This window comes from Nerophis ophidion, linkage group LG27 (genome assembly GCF_033978795.1).
Source record: "Nerophis ophidion isolate RoL-2023_Sa linkage group LG27, RoL_Noph_v1.0, whole genome shotgun sequence".
NCBI lineage: Eukaryota > Metazoa > Chordata > Actinopteri > Syngnathiformes > Syngnathidae > Nerophis > Nerophis ophidion.
The window spans coordinates 17,507,679-17,527,628 of record NC_084637.1 but is presented as its reverse complement, the minus strand read 5'-3'; the positions used below and the strand labels follow the sequence as shown (position 1 = coordinate 17,527,628).

The 19,950-nt window shown below is 45.6% G+C and overlaps 1 protein-coding gene and 3 non-coding genes across 5 annotated transcripts; 1 reads left to right on the top strand and 3 right to left on the bottom strand.

Moving 5' to 3' along the window:
- Positions 1 to 3,797: 3,797 nt before the first annotated feature.
- Positions 3,798 to 3,869, bottom strand: trnad-guc (transfer RNA aspartic acid (anticodon GUC)). Its single transcript has one exon. It is a non-coding gene; the product is annotated as a tRNA-Asp (tRNA).
- A 138-nt stretch (positions 3,870 to 4,007) lies between these two features.
- On the top strand, positions 4,008 to 4,089 carry trnal-uag (transfer RNA leucine (anticodon UAG)). Its single transcript has one exon. It is a non-coding gene; the product is annotated as a tRNA-Leu (tRNA).
- A 1,708-nt stretch (positions 4,090 to 5,797) lies between these two features.
- On the bottom strand, positions 5,798 to 5,869 carry trnad-guc (transfer RNA aspartic acid (anticodon GUC)). The gene has a single exon. It is a non-coding gene; the product is annotated as a tRNA-Asp (tRNA).
- Positions 5,870 to 8,699: 2,830 nt separating this feature from the next.
- LOC133544317 (uncharacterized) lies at positions 8,700 to 13,926 on the bottom strand. 2 transcript variants are annotated; one of them, XM_061889523.1, is made up of 11 exons: positions 13,837 to 13,926; positions 11,986 to 12,544; positions 11,689 to 11,915; positions 11,498 to 11,610; positions 10,975 to 11,417; positions 10,569 to 10,893; positions 10,139 to 10,366; positions 9,521 to 10,064; positions 9,225 to 9,437; positions 8,977 to 9,144; positions 8,722 to 8,837 (listed from the first exon to the last, which is right to left on the bottom strand). In XM_061889523.1, exons 2-11 carry the CDS (start codon positions 12,516 to 12,518, stop codon positions 8,830 to 8,832), a joined length of 2,802 nt encoding a protein of 933 aa, XP_061745507.1. In that variant the 5' UTR covers positions 12,519 to 12,544; positions 13,837 to 13,926; the 3' UTR covers positions 8,722 to 8,829. The 2 variants fall into 2 exon arrangements, with proteins under 2 accessions (XP_061745506.1, XP_061745507.1); XM_061889522.1 differs by having other exon boundaries at positions 8,700 to 9,144.
- Between the last annotated feature and the right edge of the window lie 6,024 nt (positions 13,927 to 19,950).

The following is a 19,950-nucleotide window of genomic DNA, read 5'->3' as shown; positions in this document are numbered from 1 at the left end:
AGAGCTTTATGGGAGTTATAGCCTATTGGTGGAGGAATCTTGTGGAGCAATGGTTCAAGATGAGGCCATTTTTGAGCTGTCTCTGTGGTTGGAATGTGCGACTTCTCAGCAGGAATGAACTCACGTGAGAAGAGAGTTGATAGGGAGATCACTTTTTCTAAGTCGTATCACTTGCAGGTTAGACAATTTTTGACAGGGTATGACTTTAGAGACTGATGACATTGTGGAAAGCCGTAGACAGACATTCTCCTTCCTTGTGTTGAGCCTTTGAGCAACTTGGTCCAGGATGAATGTTGTGTCACTCTGCGTATCCAGCAACGCATATGTTAAGATCTCATGCTCAGGCTGTTTTGTGGAAGAGATCCAGACTGGTACTATTGAGGATGTATGTGAGCCTTGATTGCCTTGGGCAACTCTATTGGTAGTTGCTGTTGCAGTTGCAGGGATTTGCTCTGTTCCTCGTGCTTTATTTGAATCACTCTCCACTTTGTTTGATGAAGAACCTTTCTGAAAGTTGTCATCATGCAAGCATGTTGGATGTCTTTTTCGACAGGTATCGCACTTACTTTTGTCCTCACAGCTTCTAGAGTGATGACCGGTCTTTAGACAGCCAAAGCAAAGTTTCTCTTCTTGTACAAACTTGATGCAATCCGGGATTGTCTTTTCAGCAAAACTTTCCACACTTCTCCAGCTGGTGTCCAAACTTCTTGCAGAAGACACAAGAGACAGTGTTCTGTGTTGTATTTGTTGACAACGTTTTTGCCTTTATGGTTTCAGTTCTTGTCTGTCTTGGTTTCTCATTCTGTAAAATCTTGAGTGCTGGTACAGAAGATATGGGGTCACAAGCCAGATCAGCTTCCTTTGAGAAGAAGTTCACCAACTCTTTGAAAGAAGGATATTCAGCTTTCGCTTCTCTGGTTTCCAATGCTTTACGGTTCCATCTGGACACAAGCCAGTCTGGGAGCTTTGACAAGATCTTCTGACTTTCAGTGCAGTCATTGAGAATCTGTAATGTCTTTATATGAAGTGAAGTGAATTATATATGAGGTATTGCAGCCTCACAGCTCTGGAGAAAATCTGCTAGTTCTCTCAGTTCGCATCCATCTTTGGAGCTTACTCTTGGCCACGCACGCAGCTTATCTCTGAACGACTTCCCAATTACGTAAGGGTCTCCAAAGCGCTTCTCTAGCAGCTTCCATGCAGTGTCATATGCTGCCTCTGTGCCGATCAGGAAGAGTCCTTCAACAGCCTTCTTTGCAGCACCACTTAGATACTTTCTCAAGTAGTAGAGTTTTTCATTTTTTGGAATGCCCTTTCTGTCAATCAGTATCTGAAATGACAATTTCCAGTCGTATTTTATAGGATCTCCCGTGAATACTGTAAGTTCAGGTGTTGGGAGACGATTGGCACTCATGGCTTCAGCGAGAGCAGTTGCTAAATCAGGACTTTGCACCTGCAAATTTGGTGGAACTTGTGGGACTGATTGAATGTTGGGATGACTGGGATTATGACTTGGCACTTGAGCTTGTTGAGGAATGAATAGAGGACTTGATGCATTGAGGGTTTGTGTCTTATTGGGTTGTTTGATGTTATGTAGTAAACTAATGACTTCAGATTTGTCACTGAGTTCGTCGTACACCTTGACTCGGGCCTTAGCTGCATTCAACTTATTGACTTCCTCTAAGCGCTCAAGCTTTCGGAGCTGATTTTGCATTGCCTGTTGTCTGGCTAGAGATTCAGCCTCAAATTGTGCAGCACGTAGCTTTTCTTCAGCCTCCAGTCTTTGAAGTTCAGTGACTTCCTTGTCTTGATCTTGTATCACTGACAAAACCTCTTTGGCCGCAGCTGCTTCGGCCACAGCATCATCTCTTTTGACCGAAAGGTTACTTAAGTGAGTGTTGTGTTCCGAACTAAGGTATAGAGACTTTAATGATGAATTTAGAATGGAGCCGACATCTGGCCACTGTTCTTCATTCAATGCAGCATCCCAGTCAATGAGTTGTTGTGCTCTTTTAATCATGAATTCAGACATTGATACACATGCATCCACTTTACGTCGCACATCTGCATCAGGAGCTTGCGTTTGACGGAATTCCTCATATACTGCCTTTACATCTGCACATGTTGCTTGTTGATGATCCATCGACTTGTTCTTCCTCTGAGATTTCATCACTCATCAACTCTTTGGCTACTTTTGCATAATACTTCCATTTCTCATATGCAAGTTTGTATCTGCAATGCATGCCTTTCAATTTTTCTTCTTGAAGTCCTTTCCCTTTTTCCGTCAAGGTTCGAGTTCTTCCGCTTCTTCGCACAGTGTCTTCTCCTTCTGCAGCTAGGGCATTAACCTCAGGCTGAGCTAATGAGTTTGTGTGCTGTCCTGTAATCTTTGAGTTTGTGTCAGACATATTGAGATAAAATGGGGCTTGTCAATTGACAATGTTTTAGGCAAAGAAGGGTTAATTTAATTTGGTAGTAGGCTAATCATTTGAAATACCTACAGTATGTAGACTACTTTTTATACTTGAATACTGTTTTCTCTCTTGTTAATGTTGTGAATGCTTCCTACAAATTTGTGCAAACAGTTATTAATAAAGAAGAAGTTACTTGGGCCTATTTTTAATTATTAATTAAAATGCAGGCCCTTTTTTTTAATATATTTTATGAAATTAAATTACCAGTAGGCCTATTTAGTTAGCTTAAAATGGACTTTGCTTAATTAACAGGAAATTCACCAATCTTGGTCAAACTCAAAAATGCCTTATAGCATATTGCTGTCGTAATAACAGACACTTGCAAATCTTGGTTTAACTCATAAAATGCCTGAGACACCTGGTGGAATAAACTGAAACTACACACTTCCTGTTGAATTATGCACTGTTAGAAACCTTTAAAGTCTTCCTATTTTACGGTTTGAGTAATAATTTGCAGTTAAACACATACAGTAAAACAATGTCAGCAAGTGATTTTAAACATTCATACAAAGCACTGTTTGCAAAGAGATAAACCTGAGTCCTTGTGAATTCCAGAAGCACGCCTCTTCTCCCACCACTCGGCTTTGGCGGGGCTCTTTAGACACGCCCTGAAACTCGACTTGATTGACAGGCAGGTTAATCTCTGTTGCTCTCATGCGTGTATGATCCCGTGTCTCTTCTACCCGCGAAGGCGGTCGAGTTCTCACTGTAGCTCCTTTCGATACACGGCAACACAGGGAAGTTCTTTTTTGTAAAACGGGCGTTTATTGACTCCTTCTCGCTGTATACACCATCCACCCCGACACGCCTCCACACCAACGCCAACACCAACGCCAACGCTAACACCAACGCCGTGAGAACTTACAAATGCAGTACAATACAGTACATTAGTCTTTGAATTTACATCAATAAACACTTGGAAATAAATTTAATTACAAAAAATACAGTACCTCGTTGGCTGCTAGTAACGAAAAGAGGTTCTAATAATCACTTGCTTGAAGTTTTACACAAATTATCGAATATACTCAAATCTTTTGAGGAGCTGAAGACAACGTGCTCAAACACCCTCCCCTCTTGCATGTTCTGCCTTGTTTACGGTCCGTGTGCTCGCAACATCACAACAATCGTTCCGCTTTGCAACACAATTAACACAATACATTTACATTTTGCTCAGGATATTTTACAATCACACATTTTCTAATAATATTTTATAACTCTGCATCATTAACTTATTTATTAATATTTATTTATTTATGAAACAGATTTAAAGTATGAAAACTCTCAGAAACAGCTACAAATGTAAATAAGAGGAACCAAAAAAATCTCCCCGTCAGGGAGTCGAACCCTGGTCTTCCGCGTGACAGGCGGAGATACTGTCCACTATACTAACGAGGACTGCACTGGCCTGCGTTTTCTAAAGAACAACCAACGATCCAGGCGTATCCCTGCCACGCCACAACCACAGCGGTGCCATGTCATACGTTTGCCTTCTCATAATGCCGATATATTGATTATCTAAACAACACATACGACGGTAGTGTGGCCGAGGGGTCTAAGGCGCTGGACTTAGGCTCCAGTCTCTCAGGAGGCGTGGGTTCAAATCCCACCACTGCCATTTCAATTCCTGTAACGCAGGTGTATCTTTCCTGACCAAAGCAGTAAGACCAAGCTTGGTCTTCATTTGGAATGCTTTGGAAAACCTGTGGAAATCAGGCCAAAACATTAGTTTTGGAGTTCTTTACGCTAGGAATGTGATCAAAAAGAACGCAACCAGGGCAGGGGTGAGGATGTGTGCAGCAGTCCGAATACAACACAAAATGAGTGACAGTGTAAATATGCCGCGTTCTATCAACCTATGTCATTTTGTACGTATGCAGATTACAAAGGCTTTTGGTCTGGCTTTTGGTCTGACTTTTCCCACACAGTTTTAAGGATGAAGGATCAATTATTCAATAAAGCAAAGGAAAGTTTTGTTTCATTGACTTGGTATGGCTAAAAGGTGGACATGTATATTTTTGTCAACCTGTCGTTTGAAGATCTGCACCCCTACCTTAGACACTCACACCAGTCGTATTTGTTCCTGTATTTGGATCACACCACAGTGATAGCATGTATCGCTGGTCGGCACGGAGCGACTTGCAGAGGGAAATAGCCTTTCGGGTAACATTGTGTGGAAACTCTAACCTCACCCTACACCAAGGAGTCAATAGAGGACATGAGAAAAGAACCTGTGTTCGCTCTTGTTAGAGTTATATACTTTTCCCACGTCCATATTCCTGCAGCAGTTCCCTAAGACACAAAATTTCTCGCTCAAAGACTCCAACCAATGACCTTTGCAAACCACATTTCAGACTTTGTAAAACTGACATGGTATGGGTGCTTCGTGCATCCGTCAACAAAGCAGCCAGGAAGAAAGTGTCTAGGTGGATTGTCAGCTTCCTGGTGGTCTAGTGGCTAGGATTCAGAGCTCTCATTGCTGTGGCCCGGGTTCGATTCCCCGTCAGGGAAGTACTGTCTACCCAGTCTGGGGACAGTGAAATTGTGATTTATGTCCACAATTCTCATGTTTATGCTCACTGGATGCAAATCATTAACATTGACATTTTCAAAAAAGGTAACCGGGAATTTGTTCAACTGTTCTTCAGCGTGGAAGTCTGACCATATGGGTGTTCTTATCATGTCGTGAAACCAAAGATTGTAAGTGGAACCGAGCGGAAATCTTTCACATAAAACACGCAAGATAGCAGAGGATAGTTTCGATATAGCGACCTCTGGGTTATGGGTCCAGCACGCTCCCGCTGCGCCACTCTGCTAACTCTATTTGCAGTCCTAGTTGTATTAAGGCGTGGATTGAAATACCATCGCTTATGTTTTCCTGGTCAGAAACTTGTTTGTTTCCTGAGACAAAAATGATTTGTCCTTGTCAATTACTACTAAGGCACCCAAAAGTAGAGGCGTTTGTTTCTTCCAAAGAACTGGACTTCCAACAGTAGAGGTACCGTGGACTTAAAAAGATTAAATGCCGACAAATTTGTCATCAAAAATACGTTCACATGCCTTTTAATCTTCTACATACATTCTTGGTTTCAACTTAATCCGCAATACTGAATTTGAGTCACTAACTCTAATACACAATTTTTCCTTTTTGAAAACTTGTTATGCATCCTCATTTCGAGGAATGCTCAAACGGTAGTAAAGTACTACCATATCTGTAGGACTGTGCAGTATCTCCAGGTCCACGCATCACAATTTTCAGAGAGGAATACTGTGGTCACAGCTCAAGGTTATTGTTAACTAATGAAAATAAGAGGAACCAAAAAAATTTCCCCGTCAGGGAATCGAACCCTGGTCTTCCGCGTGACAGGCGGAGATACTGTCCACTATACTAACAAGGACTGCGCTGTCCAGTGTTTTGTAAAGAACAACCAACGATCCAGGCGTATCCCTGCCACGCCACAACCGCAGCGGTGCCATGTCATACGTTTGCCGTCTCATAATGCTGATAAAATTGATTCTCTAAACCTTATGTATGACGGTAGTGTGGCCGAGTGGTCTAAGGTGCTGGACTTAAGTACCAGTTTCTCAGGAGGCGTGGGGTCAAATCCCACCACTGCCATTTGTATTCCTGAAACACACTTGTATCTTTCCTGACCAAATCAGTAACACCAAGATTGGTCCTCATTTGGAAAACTTGTGGAAATCAGGCCAAAACATTAGTTTTGGAGTTCTTTACGCTAGGAATGTGATCAAAAAGAACACAACCAGGGCAGGGGTGAGGATGTGTGCAGCAGTCCAAATACAACACAAAATGAGTGACAGTGTAAATGCCGACAAATTTGTCAGCAAAAATAAGTTCAAATGCCTTCTAATCTTTTACATACATTCTTGGTTTCAACTTAATCCGTAATACTGAATTTGAGTCACTGACTCTAATACACAATTTTTCCTTTTTGAAGACTTGTTATGCATCCTGATTTCGAGGAATGCTCAAACAGTAGTAAAGTACTACCATATCCGTAGGACTGTGCAGTATCTTCAGGTCCACGCATCACAATTTTCAGAGAGGAATACTTTGGTCACTGCGCAAAAAAACCCGCCGGATCTTCGGGCTTGCGCTTCCGGCGCAGTGCGGCCCGCGCGCCGCACTTTCCCCTGTGCCGCATCACCCGCGATCTTCCCACTGCGTCGGTTTTCGCGGAGACGCACGCGCGACGCCGGACTCGTACCCGCCCTCGCATGCAAATTAGCCATGTGCTCGGTGTGTCGCCTCCAGGGAGGCCGCGGCCACCGCACGGCGGTATAGCTCACCTAGTAGCGAGGAGCGCGGAGCAGTCCGACCTGTGACGGCGAGCGTTCGCGTCCCGGCCTCATCACGATTAATCCACGCCAACATATAAGACAATAAACAAAAACAAAACTCATTCACGATTTTATAGACATATTTAAATATTTATGTGTATATTGACTTATTAGTATATAAATAACTGTAATTATATGATAACTTCATGATTTATGGACATATTTAAATAAACATATGTGTATTGGCCTATTAGTATATAAATTAGTGTAGTTTTTAAACTTATTAGTATATAAATAACTGTAGTTTCTTTTGAGTATAATAACTGCATTTAAAGAAAGCAATGCAAACAATCATTACAATTTCCACACCACCATAAAAGTAAACTGTACAATGCAAAAGTCATGTAGAAAGTATATACAGGGTATTTTTTACAGTAAACATATAAGACAAAATAAAACTATACAATGCAAAAGTCATGTACAAAGTATTGTATTCCAGAAGTATTTTTGAAAGGGACAATGCAAAAAACAGAGGGTCATAAGGTTACAGAGGTGGTTTTGGTAAAATCTTCCGCAGCAACAACATTGAATGGGCGTATGGGTTGGGCACAGGGGTCTGTGGGTTGGGCACAGGGGTCTGTGGGTTGGGCACAGGAACAGCAGGTGGCTGGGTTGCTCTTGTGTGCTGGGCCTGCCTCTGTGGGTGACAAGATGAAACAATCAGTAAAGAAGTTGAGGTAGTGCAGGTAAAAGGATGAGGGCAACAATCATAAACACACACTAGTACCTGTCTTTTGGGTGTCCTGGCTCCTCTTCTCAGCCAACCACTCCTCCACCGAACGCCCCTTCGAACCGTGCGCAAAAGGTCTCGTTTCTGTAGCGACTGTGGCCATATTCTTTCTTCTTTCGTTGCCCACGGAGCTTGCACTTGAATGTCTCGGTTCGCTTGGGAGCGGCATCCATAATACCACCTAGGCTAAGTGCCTTCTTTTTCTGATACCAGGCTGTTGAGTGTGGTATCCTGGGAAGAGGAGGAGCAGCAGCCGCAGAGGACGATAATGATGGAGGAGCAGGAGCAGCAGCAGCAGCAGAGGATGATGGAGGAGGAGGAGGAGCAGCAGAGGATGATGACGATGGAGGAGCAGCAGCAGCAGCAACAACAGCACGGTAGAGTTCTGGCACCACAGGCCCCCTTCGTGTGCAAGCCAGGCCAGATGTGTCAGCTGGGTGCTGAAAGTTGTGCGCGTCATGGGGTTGTGCGACATCTACCATCAGTTCCCTGGCTGCAGGAAGGGACTGTGTCGTCGTCGCTGCTGCACTTTGTGCTGGCACCGTCGCAACAACAGCAGCAGTGGCCATGTCCTTACACCGCTTGTTGAACCTGGGTGTGTTTGTATATATGTATTAGCATTTCCACCGATAATCAGCACTGTGTTACGAAGCATACATAGTATTATTACACAAGCGTTACCATTGAGTGAGCGTGCGGTGGTCGACCTCCATGAGGCGAATGCTGCAGCCAGCAGCTTTGATGACCCGGTTGCTGGACAGGTTCTCGCGAATGCGCGTGTAGTCCCGCATGATCAGTGACCATCGGCTCTGCCGGAACCCCGAAATGCAGTGCTCTTGGCTGTGGTGGCTCAACAGCTGAATGAAGACGGCCTCCATCAACCTGCTTCTGTCCGGGGAGTGCGCAACCTCGGTGCCCCGCCCGATGCACAAACTAAATGGAAAGAACACCAACATCACACACGTTGAAAATAAATTGTCTTGCAAAGGACACAATGAAATTGTGAAATTATTTTGCGTACATACCGTTTTACACTGGCCACCCCTTCCAAGTTGTGTTGCCTGGAGACCTGGAAGCGTCCCTTGTTCAGCTTGGGAGCGTGGCAGGGGGGAAGGCTGAGAGGCGTTTTTTCTCCGTCCGTCAGCTTTTGCCAAAGTTCTATTATATGCCTCTCCTGCCGAGGCGGCACAAACATTTGGCGCCGCAGCGCAACCAGGGCGGTGGCCAAGCGACAGACATGCTGGTATCCGCCGTTCCCGTCTGGACCTAACATTCTGTGTCAAAAAACAGATCTTTATATTACTCAGAGTCAAAATTGTCAGGTAAGTCAGGAGAAAGATGACACTTCTTCTTCTTCCTTCTCTTCTGCTGGCTCATCGTCGGGAGGCCGAGTCATGGAGGAATGGCGGTCACCCGTATACTGCTCGATTCCCACTGGCTCGTCATCGTAACCCTCATCATCCTCGAGTTGGTCTTCGTCCTCCATGTCATCTGAGACAGGCTGGTCCGGATCATCCACAATGTGGGACTGCAGCACGACGCCAGTCTGGGCATACAGATACTGGAGGCCAATAACCTCTCCTGGACACAATTAGACATCGAATGAGACCGGGATGGACTTTTATGGCCACCGCAGCAGCAGCAAAGCTCCCCCCCGCTACCTGTGTACTTGCTCGCCGGGGTGTAATTGTCAACCAGCGTGAGACCCATGAGCTCTTGTGTCAGCTGCGCGAGCGCGTCTTGCAGGCCGGCGTCGTAACACTGCACCGTGACATCATCGGTCCCTTTCACCGCCGCTCTTCCTCGGCCCTCGTTCCACCTACACAGACCCTCCAGAAGGTAAACCTGGAAATGGAGCGCGTTGGCCGACGTACCTGTGGCATCGTAAAGAAGAAAGGTGTTAGACACGTACGTCTGCAAAAGTGGCCCAAATGGCTTATCAAAAACAGTCGTTTACCTGGAATGAAACGGGACAAGTGCAGGTGGAAGCTCTCCAGAGAAGTGGAGCCCCTTGCACAGCGGAAGACGGGAAGAGCCACCCCTCCTCTGGTCACTGTGGAAGTTCTTGTATAAAGCGCCACGCCAGGCGGGTCCTGGATGCAGCCCAAGTGGCGTCGCTGAGTGCTCCAAATCTCCTTCATCCTGCCTTGGTCAAAAAGCTTGACGCCCAAGGTGTCTTTGGCATCCCACAGGTGATCCAGCACCTCCTGGACAAGACGCGTGGTCTCCTCCACTCCTCTGGTGCGCCGGCGGCAGTGACGGTGCAGCTCCTTGCGCGATGGCTCGACGTGGGCGTTCCCGCCCCGCTCCGCCCGCTTAGCCTCGTGCAGGCGGCTCATGTCCCCTTCGTCCCACTCAAACATGGCAAACGAGAGTCTGTTCATGAATTTGCCATACAGCGTGTGGGTCTCTGTGGAAACGCCCCTGGCAAAGCGGCGCATGAGGTGCCACGCGTCCAGGCGCACCACCAGCCTGTCCCACTCGCCGAACGTAGCCGCCACCTAATGACACAGACCCGCGTTATGCCCGACAGGCCATAATTTGAAGACTACCGCACAACAGATCAAAACCTCACCTTAGGCTGTCCGGCGGCGGAGCAGCAGCAGTCACGGTCCACGTAGAGCACGTGAGGAGGGTCTCGCCCGGCCTCTCGGTAGCGGCGCATGAGTCCCTGGGCCATGGCCAGCAGACCGCCCCCCTCTGCCGCCGTCAGCACCGACATTAGCACCTGGCCCAGCTCGTTGCCGACGTTGGTGACCCAGGCAGCCGTTCCCGCGGCTTCACCTGCCAGCTTCTTGGTCATCTAGGAAACACAAAAGACGTAAGGCACTTGATGTGATCGTAGTTGGTGCCATTTCTACGATGAATTGATTAACGTGGACCCCAACTTAAACAAGTTAAAAAACTTATCCGGGTGTTACCATTTAGTGGTCAATTGAACGGAATATGTACTGAACTGTGCAATCTACTAATAAAAGTATCAATCAATCAATTCTCGGACGTACCTTCTTGGTGGAGTCCATTTTCAGGATACTTCCGAAAGTAGACGTAATCCTGGCCTTCGGGTGCTCCATGAGAGGAAGAACCTCCCTCACGTACACCGACAGCAGCGAGGAAACGCTAGGCAGCGGGCGCATGGGCGGGATACAGGCCCTCGGCAGCGGGAAGGAGCTGACGGAGCGAAAGCGAGCCATCACCTCCAGGTAGCCGAGTGCCCGAGTCTGCCACTCTCGTGAGTGCTCCTCTACCAAGTAGGAGAGAAGCCGAGTGGCACTGTTACCCAGCGTGCGAGCCTGCATTTGCCGTATGACCTTCTTGTCACAAGATAACCTGTTAAACGGGATAGGAACATACGGTCACACAGATTCCAGACTAATGCATCACACATCCTCGCCTCTTTAAATGACTCACCTGTAGGTGAGGATCGCCGGGAACTCTGCCTGTTTTGCCGTGCTCAGCTGCCCGATGATGTTGCTGGCCCAAGCGGCATACTTCTTGTGGCACGCGTGGCACTCCAGATACTCTGTGGCCATGTAGTACCAGTCACTTAAGTCCAAGACCTTTCTCAGGGTCTTGTACAGTCCAAAACCCGTCAGCTTGTGCTTGCATTTTGGGCACTCCAGTTTGCAGCCCCAAAGCTTGTACGGGCACCACAGGAAAAAGCGCGAGAGGAAAAAGACGGCGGACGAAGCAGGGGGCTGCGTGTAATACGGCAATTTCTTAGGAGGTTGCCACCACAGTTGCAGCCCAGACTTGAGAACCGCTTTCCCCTTGGGACCTCGGAAAAAAAGCGCACGGCCCACCCAGTCGTGCTGTTCTTCCGGCAGCGTCTGTCGCCAGGACTTGGGCAGCAACTGTGACAAAAGGGACACCAAATAAACACGTTGGCTGGAATAACCGCTACCGTCGCGGCGCATTCGTAATGCGCTCGTACCTCGGCACCTGAAGTCAGGGGCGACGCAGCAGCATCATGTCCGGCGATAGGAGCGGTAAGGCGGGAAGGGCCTGCTTCCAGCGGCGTCCTCATTGTCTGCGAGGTAGTAGAAGCTGTCGGCACATTTCAGCCAGCTCACTTCAGTTCAGATTAGCGTATATCTTGGAGAAAGAACAATGATGAAAACTCACGCTGAGATTCCACCTCCATGGCCGCTTCAACGAGCATTGCATCAGTGGGCTCCTCTTCACCTGTAAACAAAGTCATACAAACCTGGGAAGAGCATTTACCTGAGGCGTCACGTCCGGCCGCGGCGGTCTGCGTTTGTGCATTCTTGTCACGCTTCAACACGTAACGCTGGAAGGCATACATGGTGGAACCCGGTTTGGTTTGCTTGCCTCGTAGCCATTGCAAGTAGCTGCATAGACACAACACATATGTTACAGGTGCAATGGAAGGTATTCCACTATCAATCAAATCAAACTTACGATTGATCATCGCCGTTGGGGGATTCATACAGTGCGGAGTATGTCCTTTTGGCATGAGCCCCAAAACCCACTGCTCTGCCATCCAGCTCCCTGAAGGGCATCTCCCCCATGCGCACGGCCTGAGAGCGAAGGGCGGCGACCATGTCTGGAAAGAGCTGTGCGTAAGACGCCAGTGCGGTTTTGTTGACCGCGAGAGGTGACCGGGAAGTGTCTCCGCTGTCACGCTCCTTTTGGTGCAACACCACGATGCTACAGGCGTACCCCACGTCATTCCCCAGCACCCACTTGAAGGTTTGACCCCGGTACTGCCCAAACTGGAGCTTGCTCTCACTGAGCACCAGCTTGGGGCATCCGGGGTCTCCTCCAGACTGGCGGATGCGTCCCCGGGCTTCCTTTCTCACCTCCTCGCCTTTCTGCACCGCGCAGGCCACCGAGGACTTAGCTTCCTTCGCCACCTTGGCTGCCTCCGCCGTACGCTCCAGGGTTAGCTCAGTGGCGAAGCCATGAAACACAAACAGTGGGCGAAAATCCATCTTGTGTTGTCCAAGGAAGCAATTGTCTGCCAAAACAAAGCATAAAGTCACATACATGTTGATAAACACTTTAATTATTGACAACAACAACAACAGTAGTAGTACCTGTATATGTAGCAACAGTAGTATTAGTACTAGTAGTAAACATTTAGTAGTAGTAGTAATAGTAGTAGCAGCAGCTGTATATGTAGTAGCAGTAGTATTAGTAGTAGCAGTAGTATTAGTAGTAAACAACATTGGTAGTAGTATTAGTAGTAATTGTATTTGTTTTACTAGTAGCAGTACTTGTAGTAGTAGTAGTAATGTTATTGTAGTAGTACTAGTATTACTTTTAGTAGTATAGCAGCAGTACAACAGTAGTAGTAGTAGGAGTACTTGTAGTAGTAGTATTTGTTATTGTAGTAGTATTACTTGTAGTATAGTAGCAGTACAACAATAGTAGTAGTAATTGTATTTGTTGTTGTAGTAGTACTACTTGTAGTAGTATAGTAGCAGCAGTACTAGCAATTGTATTTGTTGTAGTAGTAGTACTTGTAGTAGTAGTAGTAGTATTTGTTATTATAGTAGAAGTACTACATGTAGTATAGTAGCAGTACAACAATAGTAGTGGTAATTGTATTTGTTGTTGTAGTAGTAGTAGTAGTAGTACTTGCAGCAGTACTAGCAATTGTATTTTTGTAGTAGTACATGTAGTAGAAGCAGTACTTGTAGTAGTAGTATTTGTTATTGTAGTAGTACAGTAGCAGTACTACTAGCAACAACAACAACAACAACAGTAGTAGTAGTAGTAGTAGTAGTAGTGTATTAGGAAAAAAAAAGTTTGATGGGGATGGCGGCCATTTTAGCTTAGGATTTCTTTTGTTCTCCAAACAAACAAACAAAGTCATACTGTTCCTGCGCCGATTTCATCACAAATAACACGTCTGTTACATTTAACACGTTTGTTTCGTTACACAGACACAATTGAACGTGTTTTTTTTTCGTTTGTTTGTTGTTGGTGTTGTTTAAATGTATTAAATTGCATACAACACACTCCCAACAAGCTGCTTGATGTCTCCCTTCCCATTGCTAAAAGGTTACACCACAACAGTAACTTTACAAAGTTAAACCATACAGTACTTGCACACACACGATTAAAACATGTTTTATTTGCGGTAATTGTTTAAATGTGTCGAATACCTGTCCGTTTGCACCACCCCCTCTTCTCCTCCTCATGTTAAAAGTGTTATAGAACGCACACCACAACGTTAACGCTATTAATGTAAAAAGCCCAAAACTTTCACACACAGAACGTTAACATTTTAAAGTAAAAACTTACCGTCGTCTTTGTCTGAATTTGAAGAGCTGCGTATATTCCTATCGAAGTGAAGAAGTGAAACAGACGCGCACGTCTAAGGGCGGATTCCACCCTTTTTTATGGGGCGGACTCCACCTTTATGGGGCGGGGTCTAGAGGGACGGGACCAATCACAGCGGGGACCAATCACTGCGTTTCTAAGCTTTTCCCACTTGGCTCAGTGAAAGCCAATCAGATGGCTCAAATTTAGAAAATGGAACAGAGACCATTCATCTCCGCGAGGCGAGCAAGGTTGAACAATATGTTAACTGATGAAAACAAGAGGAACCAAAACAACCTCCCCGTCAGGGAATCGAACCCTGGTCTTCCACGGGACAGGTGGAGATACTGTCCACTATACTAACTAGGACTGCACTGTCCTGCGTTTTCTAAAGAACAACCAACGATCCAGGCGTATCCCTGCCACGCCACAACCACAGCGGTGCCATGTCATACGTTTGCCTTCTCATAATGCCGATAAATTGATTCTCTAAACAGTATGTGTGACGGTAGTGTGGCCGAGTGGTCTAAGGCGCTCGACTTAGGCTCCAGTCTCCCAGGAGTCGGGGGTTCAAATCCAATTCCTGTGACGCGCTTGTATCTTTCCTGACTAAAGCAGTAAAACCAAGCTTGGTCCTCATTTGGGATGCTTTGGAAAACTTGTGGAAATCAGGCCAAAACATTACTTTTGGAGTTCTTTATGCTAGGAATGTGATCAAAAAGAACGCAACCAGGGCAGGGGTGAGGATGTGTGCAGCAGTCCGCATACAACACAAAATGAGTGACAGTGTAAATAGGCCATGCTCTATCAACCTATGTCATTTTGTACGTATGCAGATTACAAAGGCTTTTGGTCAGACTTTTCCCACACAGTTTCAAGGATGAAGGATTAATTATTCAATAAAGCAAAGGAAAGTTTTGTTTCATTGACTTGGTATGACTAAAAGGTGGAGATGTATGTTTTTGTCAACCTGTCGTTTGAAGATCTGCGCCCCTACCTTAGACACTCAGGCCAGTTGTATTTTTTCCTGTATTCGGATCACACCACAGTGATAGCATGTATCGCTGGTCGGCACGGAGCGACTTGCAGAGGGAAATAGCCTTTCTGGTGACATTGTGTGGAAACTCCAACCTGACCCTCGACGCGGAATACACCAAGGAGTCAATAGAGGACATGAGAAAAGAATGTCTGTTCGCTCTTGTTAGAGTTGAATACTTTTTCCACGTCCAAGTCCATATTCCTGCAGCAGTTTCCTAAGACACAAAAGTTCCCGCTCAAAGACTTCAACCAATGACCTTTGCAAACCACATTTCAGACTTTGTACAACTGACATGGTGTGGGTGCTTTGTGCATCCGTCAAGAAAGCAGTCAGGAGGCAAGTTACTCTGTAGTTGATCAGCTCCCTAGTGGTGTAGTTGCTAAGATATGGCACTCTCACCGCCATGGCCTGGGTTCAATTCCTGGTCAGGAAAGCACTATCTAACCAGTCTGGGAGCAGTTAATCTGTAATTTAAGTCCACAATTCTCATGTTTATGCTCATTGGATGCAAATAATTAACATTGACATTTTCAAAAATGGTAACCTGAAATTTGTTCAACTGTTCTTCAGCATGGAAGTCTGAACAATGGGTGTTCTTATCATGTCGTGAAACCAAAGAGTGTAAGGGGAACTTAGCGGATATCTTTCACATAAAACACGCAAGCTTGCAGAGGATAGTTTCAATCTATCGACCTCTAGGTTATGGGCCCAGCACGCTTAGACTTAGACAAATTTTAATGATCCCCAGGGGAAATTAATCAACACAGTAGCTTAGTTACAATGATGGAAAGTGTAAGGATGGAAAGGACAATGCAGGTATAAATAGACTAGGTATAGCAATGTAAAATATAACATATCTGCGAATATATACAATATATACTAAATATGTGTACAGTGTATTATATATACAGATATAATATGTTTATAACACATATACAATATATACCAATTGCTATGTACACTATCACAGTATATTTGGCAGCCCCAGCATAAAAAAGAGAGTAAATCCAGCAGAAAATAGAATATAGACATTAAAAACAAAGAGAAGTAGCTGACATAGAAGGTGTCAGGTAATAGACGGATTTTATCTGTTGCTGTATGGGGAGTGATTATACAGCTGGATGGAGTGTGGAATGAAGGAGTTCTTGAATCGCACAGTGCGGGAAGGAAGCTGAAGGAGCCTGTTGGAGTATGAACTCCGCTGTCCCTCAATTGTCTGGTGGAGTGGGTGGGCAGGATTGTCCATGATGGCCAGCAGTTTGTCCAATGTCCTCCTGTCCCTCACTGATACAAACGCCTCCAACTGCGAGCCAATAGTTTGGCCGGCTTTCCGGATGAGTTTATCCATCCGGTTTGAGTCTCTTTTGCTGGTGCTGCTCCCCTAACAAACCACAGCGAAGTGCAGGGCACTGGCCACAACAGACTGATAGAAGATCTCCAACAGCTTGCTGCACACATTAAAGGACCTAAGCTTCCTCAGGAAAAAGAGTCTGCTCATTACCTTCTTGTAAACAGCATTGCAGTTGTCCTTCCAGTCCAGTCTGCTGTTCAAATGAACTCCCAGGTACTTATATTTCCCTACCACTGCCACCTCCCGGCCCTGGTTCTTGATGGGCTCCACCGGGGTCATACTCTTCCTGAAGTCGATGAACAGCTCCTTGGTCTTGTCCACGTTAAGGACCAGATGGTTCGCCTGAGACCACTCCACAAAGTCAGCAATCAGTGTCCTATACTCCAATTCCTGTCCCTCTCTGACACATCCGACCACAGCAGAGTCGTCAGAATATTTCTGCAGGTGGCAGAACCTGTAACTGTACTGGAAGTCTGAGGTGTACAGGGTGAACAGGAAAGGAGACAGGACAGTCCCCTGTGGAGCACCTACACCACTGACCACAGTATCCGGCAGGGAGCTCCCCAGTCACACAAACTGGGGCCTGTCAGACAAGTAATCAGTGATCCAGGAGACAATGGATGAACTGACACCCATCCTGAGCAACTTGTCACTCATCAGAATTAGCTGAATGGTGTTAAAGGCACTGGAGAAGTCAAAGAACATGATCCTCACAGTGCCCTTCTCACCATCCAGGTGAGAGTGAATACGATGCAGCAGGTAGATAACAGCATCATCCACTCCTACATGAGGCTTATATGCAAACTGTCGAGGATCCAGTTAAGGAGCCACCAGGGGTCTCAGCTGTTCCAGTAGAAGTCTTTCGAGGACCTTCATGACCTGGGACGACAGGGCAACAGGTCTGAAGTCGTTCAAGCCCGATGGGATGGGCTTCTTGGGCACTGGCACTATGCAGGATGTTTTCCATAGCACTGGTATCCGTTCTAGCTTCAGACTCAGGTTGAAGATGAAATGGAGGATCATAGTCAGCTGAGCAGCACAATTCTTCGGGACCCAGGGCTTGACTCGGTCAGGGCCTGCTGACTTGGCTGGATTGACTCTCTCCAGCTGTCGTCTCACATGTCCTGGTGTCAGGCACACCGGGCTGGCTTTTTCATTGGGGTTGGGGGGAACAGCAGTGGCAGGTATCAGAGAAGGAATTTGTGTAGAGATGTTTGGGGGAGGTGTGAAGACAGGAGTAGTGGGGGGCCAGTAAGGGGTGCATTGCTAAATCTGTTGAAGAACAAATTCAGCTCGTTAGCTCTGTATGCACCCCTATCTAGCAGTTTGGCTTTGTTGTTAAAGCTTGTGATGGCTCTCATGCCTTTCCACACATCACGAATGTTGTTCTGCTGGAGTTTAGCCTCTAGCTTCCTCCTGTAGGCATCTTTCCCTTCTTGCAGCTGGACTTTAAGTTGCCACTTTATCCTCCTCAACTCATCCCGGCCACCGCATCTGAGGGCTAGCTTTTTTTTATTCAGCAGCACCTTTAGCTGGCTGGTGATCCAGGGCTTGTTATTTGGGTAGCAATGGACAGTTTTTGTAGGGATGATGGAATCTTCACAGAAATTGATGTAATCTGTGATGTAGTCTGTGATGCTGTCGATATCTGTCCCGTGGGGCTTACAGAGTACTTCCCAGTCTGTAGTCTCAAAGCAGTCCTGCAGGGCAATGCATGCCTCCTGGTTCCTCATCTGCACGGGTTTTGCTTACCAATAAAGGCAATATGAAATAGGAATACTCAATCAATTTAATGTATCAACCAGAAATACATATTATTCAATAAAATAGCCTCACTGTGGAAAAAATAGTTCCACCTATCCAGACGTTAGCTCCAAATTAGCACTGCATCTCGTCCTTTCCTCCGCTTTTTGTCAGGTGAAAGTCAATGCTCAGTCCCTTCTACCATTGTTAACCCTCCCCGGAGGTGAATATTAACCTTAAACAAGTGAATTCAACTCCTTTAGTCTCCGTTTTTTAACATCGTAAAAACATCAGCTGTCTTTTACTACGGACTGCAACAGTCCGTGTCATGGATACATGACAACAACTTCAATTCAGGCGGAGTGATAGCCTGCGCTGTGATAAGGCTTTAGAATATTTAAACCACGGTTAACAGCCAATCAGATCGCCGGATTTCACCTTTCCGTTTTATTTTTTAAATTAGTTTTTAGTTTCATGTATTTGTGTAAAAGTGAGCAACGGTTTGAAAATGCCAATGAACAAAACTTTGTGGTGGAAATACAATAAAACCTCACTACATGATCATGGGATTTTCGACTTATAAAATATAATCAATTAATATTAAGTAATATTCATATTCAGTAAAAGTCTTTTTGCTCAGGCAGTAACTGTACCATCAAGCTCTATGGTCATTGTCCCTAATGTATCTGTTATGCATCAACATATTTTTTTGTAAGGTGACAGACAGCAGAGAGGATGGAGGAGGAGAGGCCAGAGAAGTTAGAGGAAGAGAGGCAGGAAGAAGAAGAGAAAGAGAGGCTGGAGATGATTAGAGTTCACTTGTTTATTTACAATGTTGTATTGCATTAATGTATTTTAGATGTTGTTGATGGATAGTAGGCTATGTTAATTGACAGTATGATGCACAGTTGCACTACAGCCCTACACTAAAGAGTAAAGATGAGAACTCTTTGAAGTAGTTTCCTTTGCATTCATTTTAGTTGCTTTACCCTATAACATCTGCAAGACGTGAAATTATGATTGCTAATGTAAAACAAAAAGAGTAAACTTTCAGAGTGCTGCCTTGGAGCACTTTTGTGTCCCCACCAATCTCAAATCAAACCTACTCCCTTGGGGTGCTTCGTGCTTCCGTCAAAAAAGCAGCCAGGAGGCAAGTGTCTAGTTGGGTCATCAGCTCCCTGGTTGTCTAGTGGCTAGGATTCAGTGCTCTCATCGCCGCGGCCCGGGTTCAATTCCCGGTCAGGGAAGCACTTTCTGACCAGTCTGAGAGCAGTCAAATTGTGATTTATGTCCACAATTCTCATGTTTATGCTCATTGGATGCAAATCATTAACATTGACATTTTCAAAAAAGGTAACCGGGAATTTGTTCAACTGTTCTTCAGTGTGGAAGTCTGACCATATGGGTGTTCTTATCATGTCGTGAAACCGAAGAGTGTAAGTGGAACCGAGCGGAAATCTTTCACATGAAACACGCAAGATAGCAGAGGATAGTTTCCATCTATCGACCTCTGGGTTATGGGCCCAGCACGCTCCCGCTGCGCCACTCTGCTAACTCTATTTGCAATCCTAGCTTTATGAAGGGGTGGATTGACATACCATCGCTTATGTTTTCCTGGTGAGAAACATAAGCGATTTCACCTTGTCAATTAATACTAAGGCACCCCAAAGTAGAGGCGTTTGTTTCTTCCACAGAACTGGACTTCCAACAGTAGAGGTACCGACAATGTGGACTTAAAAAGATTAAATGCCGACAAATTTGTCAGCAAAAATACGTTCAAATGCCTTCTAATCTTTTACATACATTCTTGGTTTCAACTTAATCCGCAATACTGAATTTGAGTCACTGACTCTAATACACAATTTTTCGTTTTTGAAGACTTGTTATGCATCCTGATTTCGAGAAATGCTCAAACGGTAGTAAAGTACTACCATATCTGTAGGATTGTGCAGTATCTCCAGGT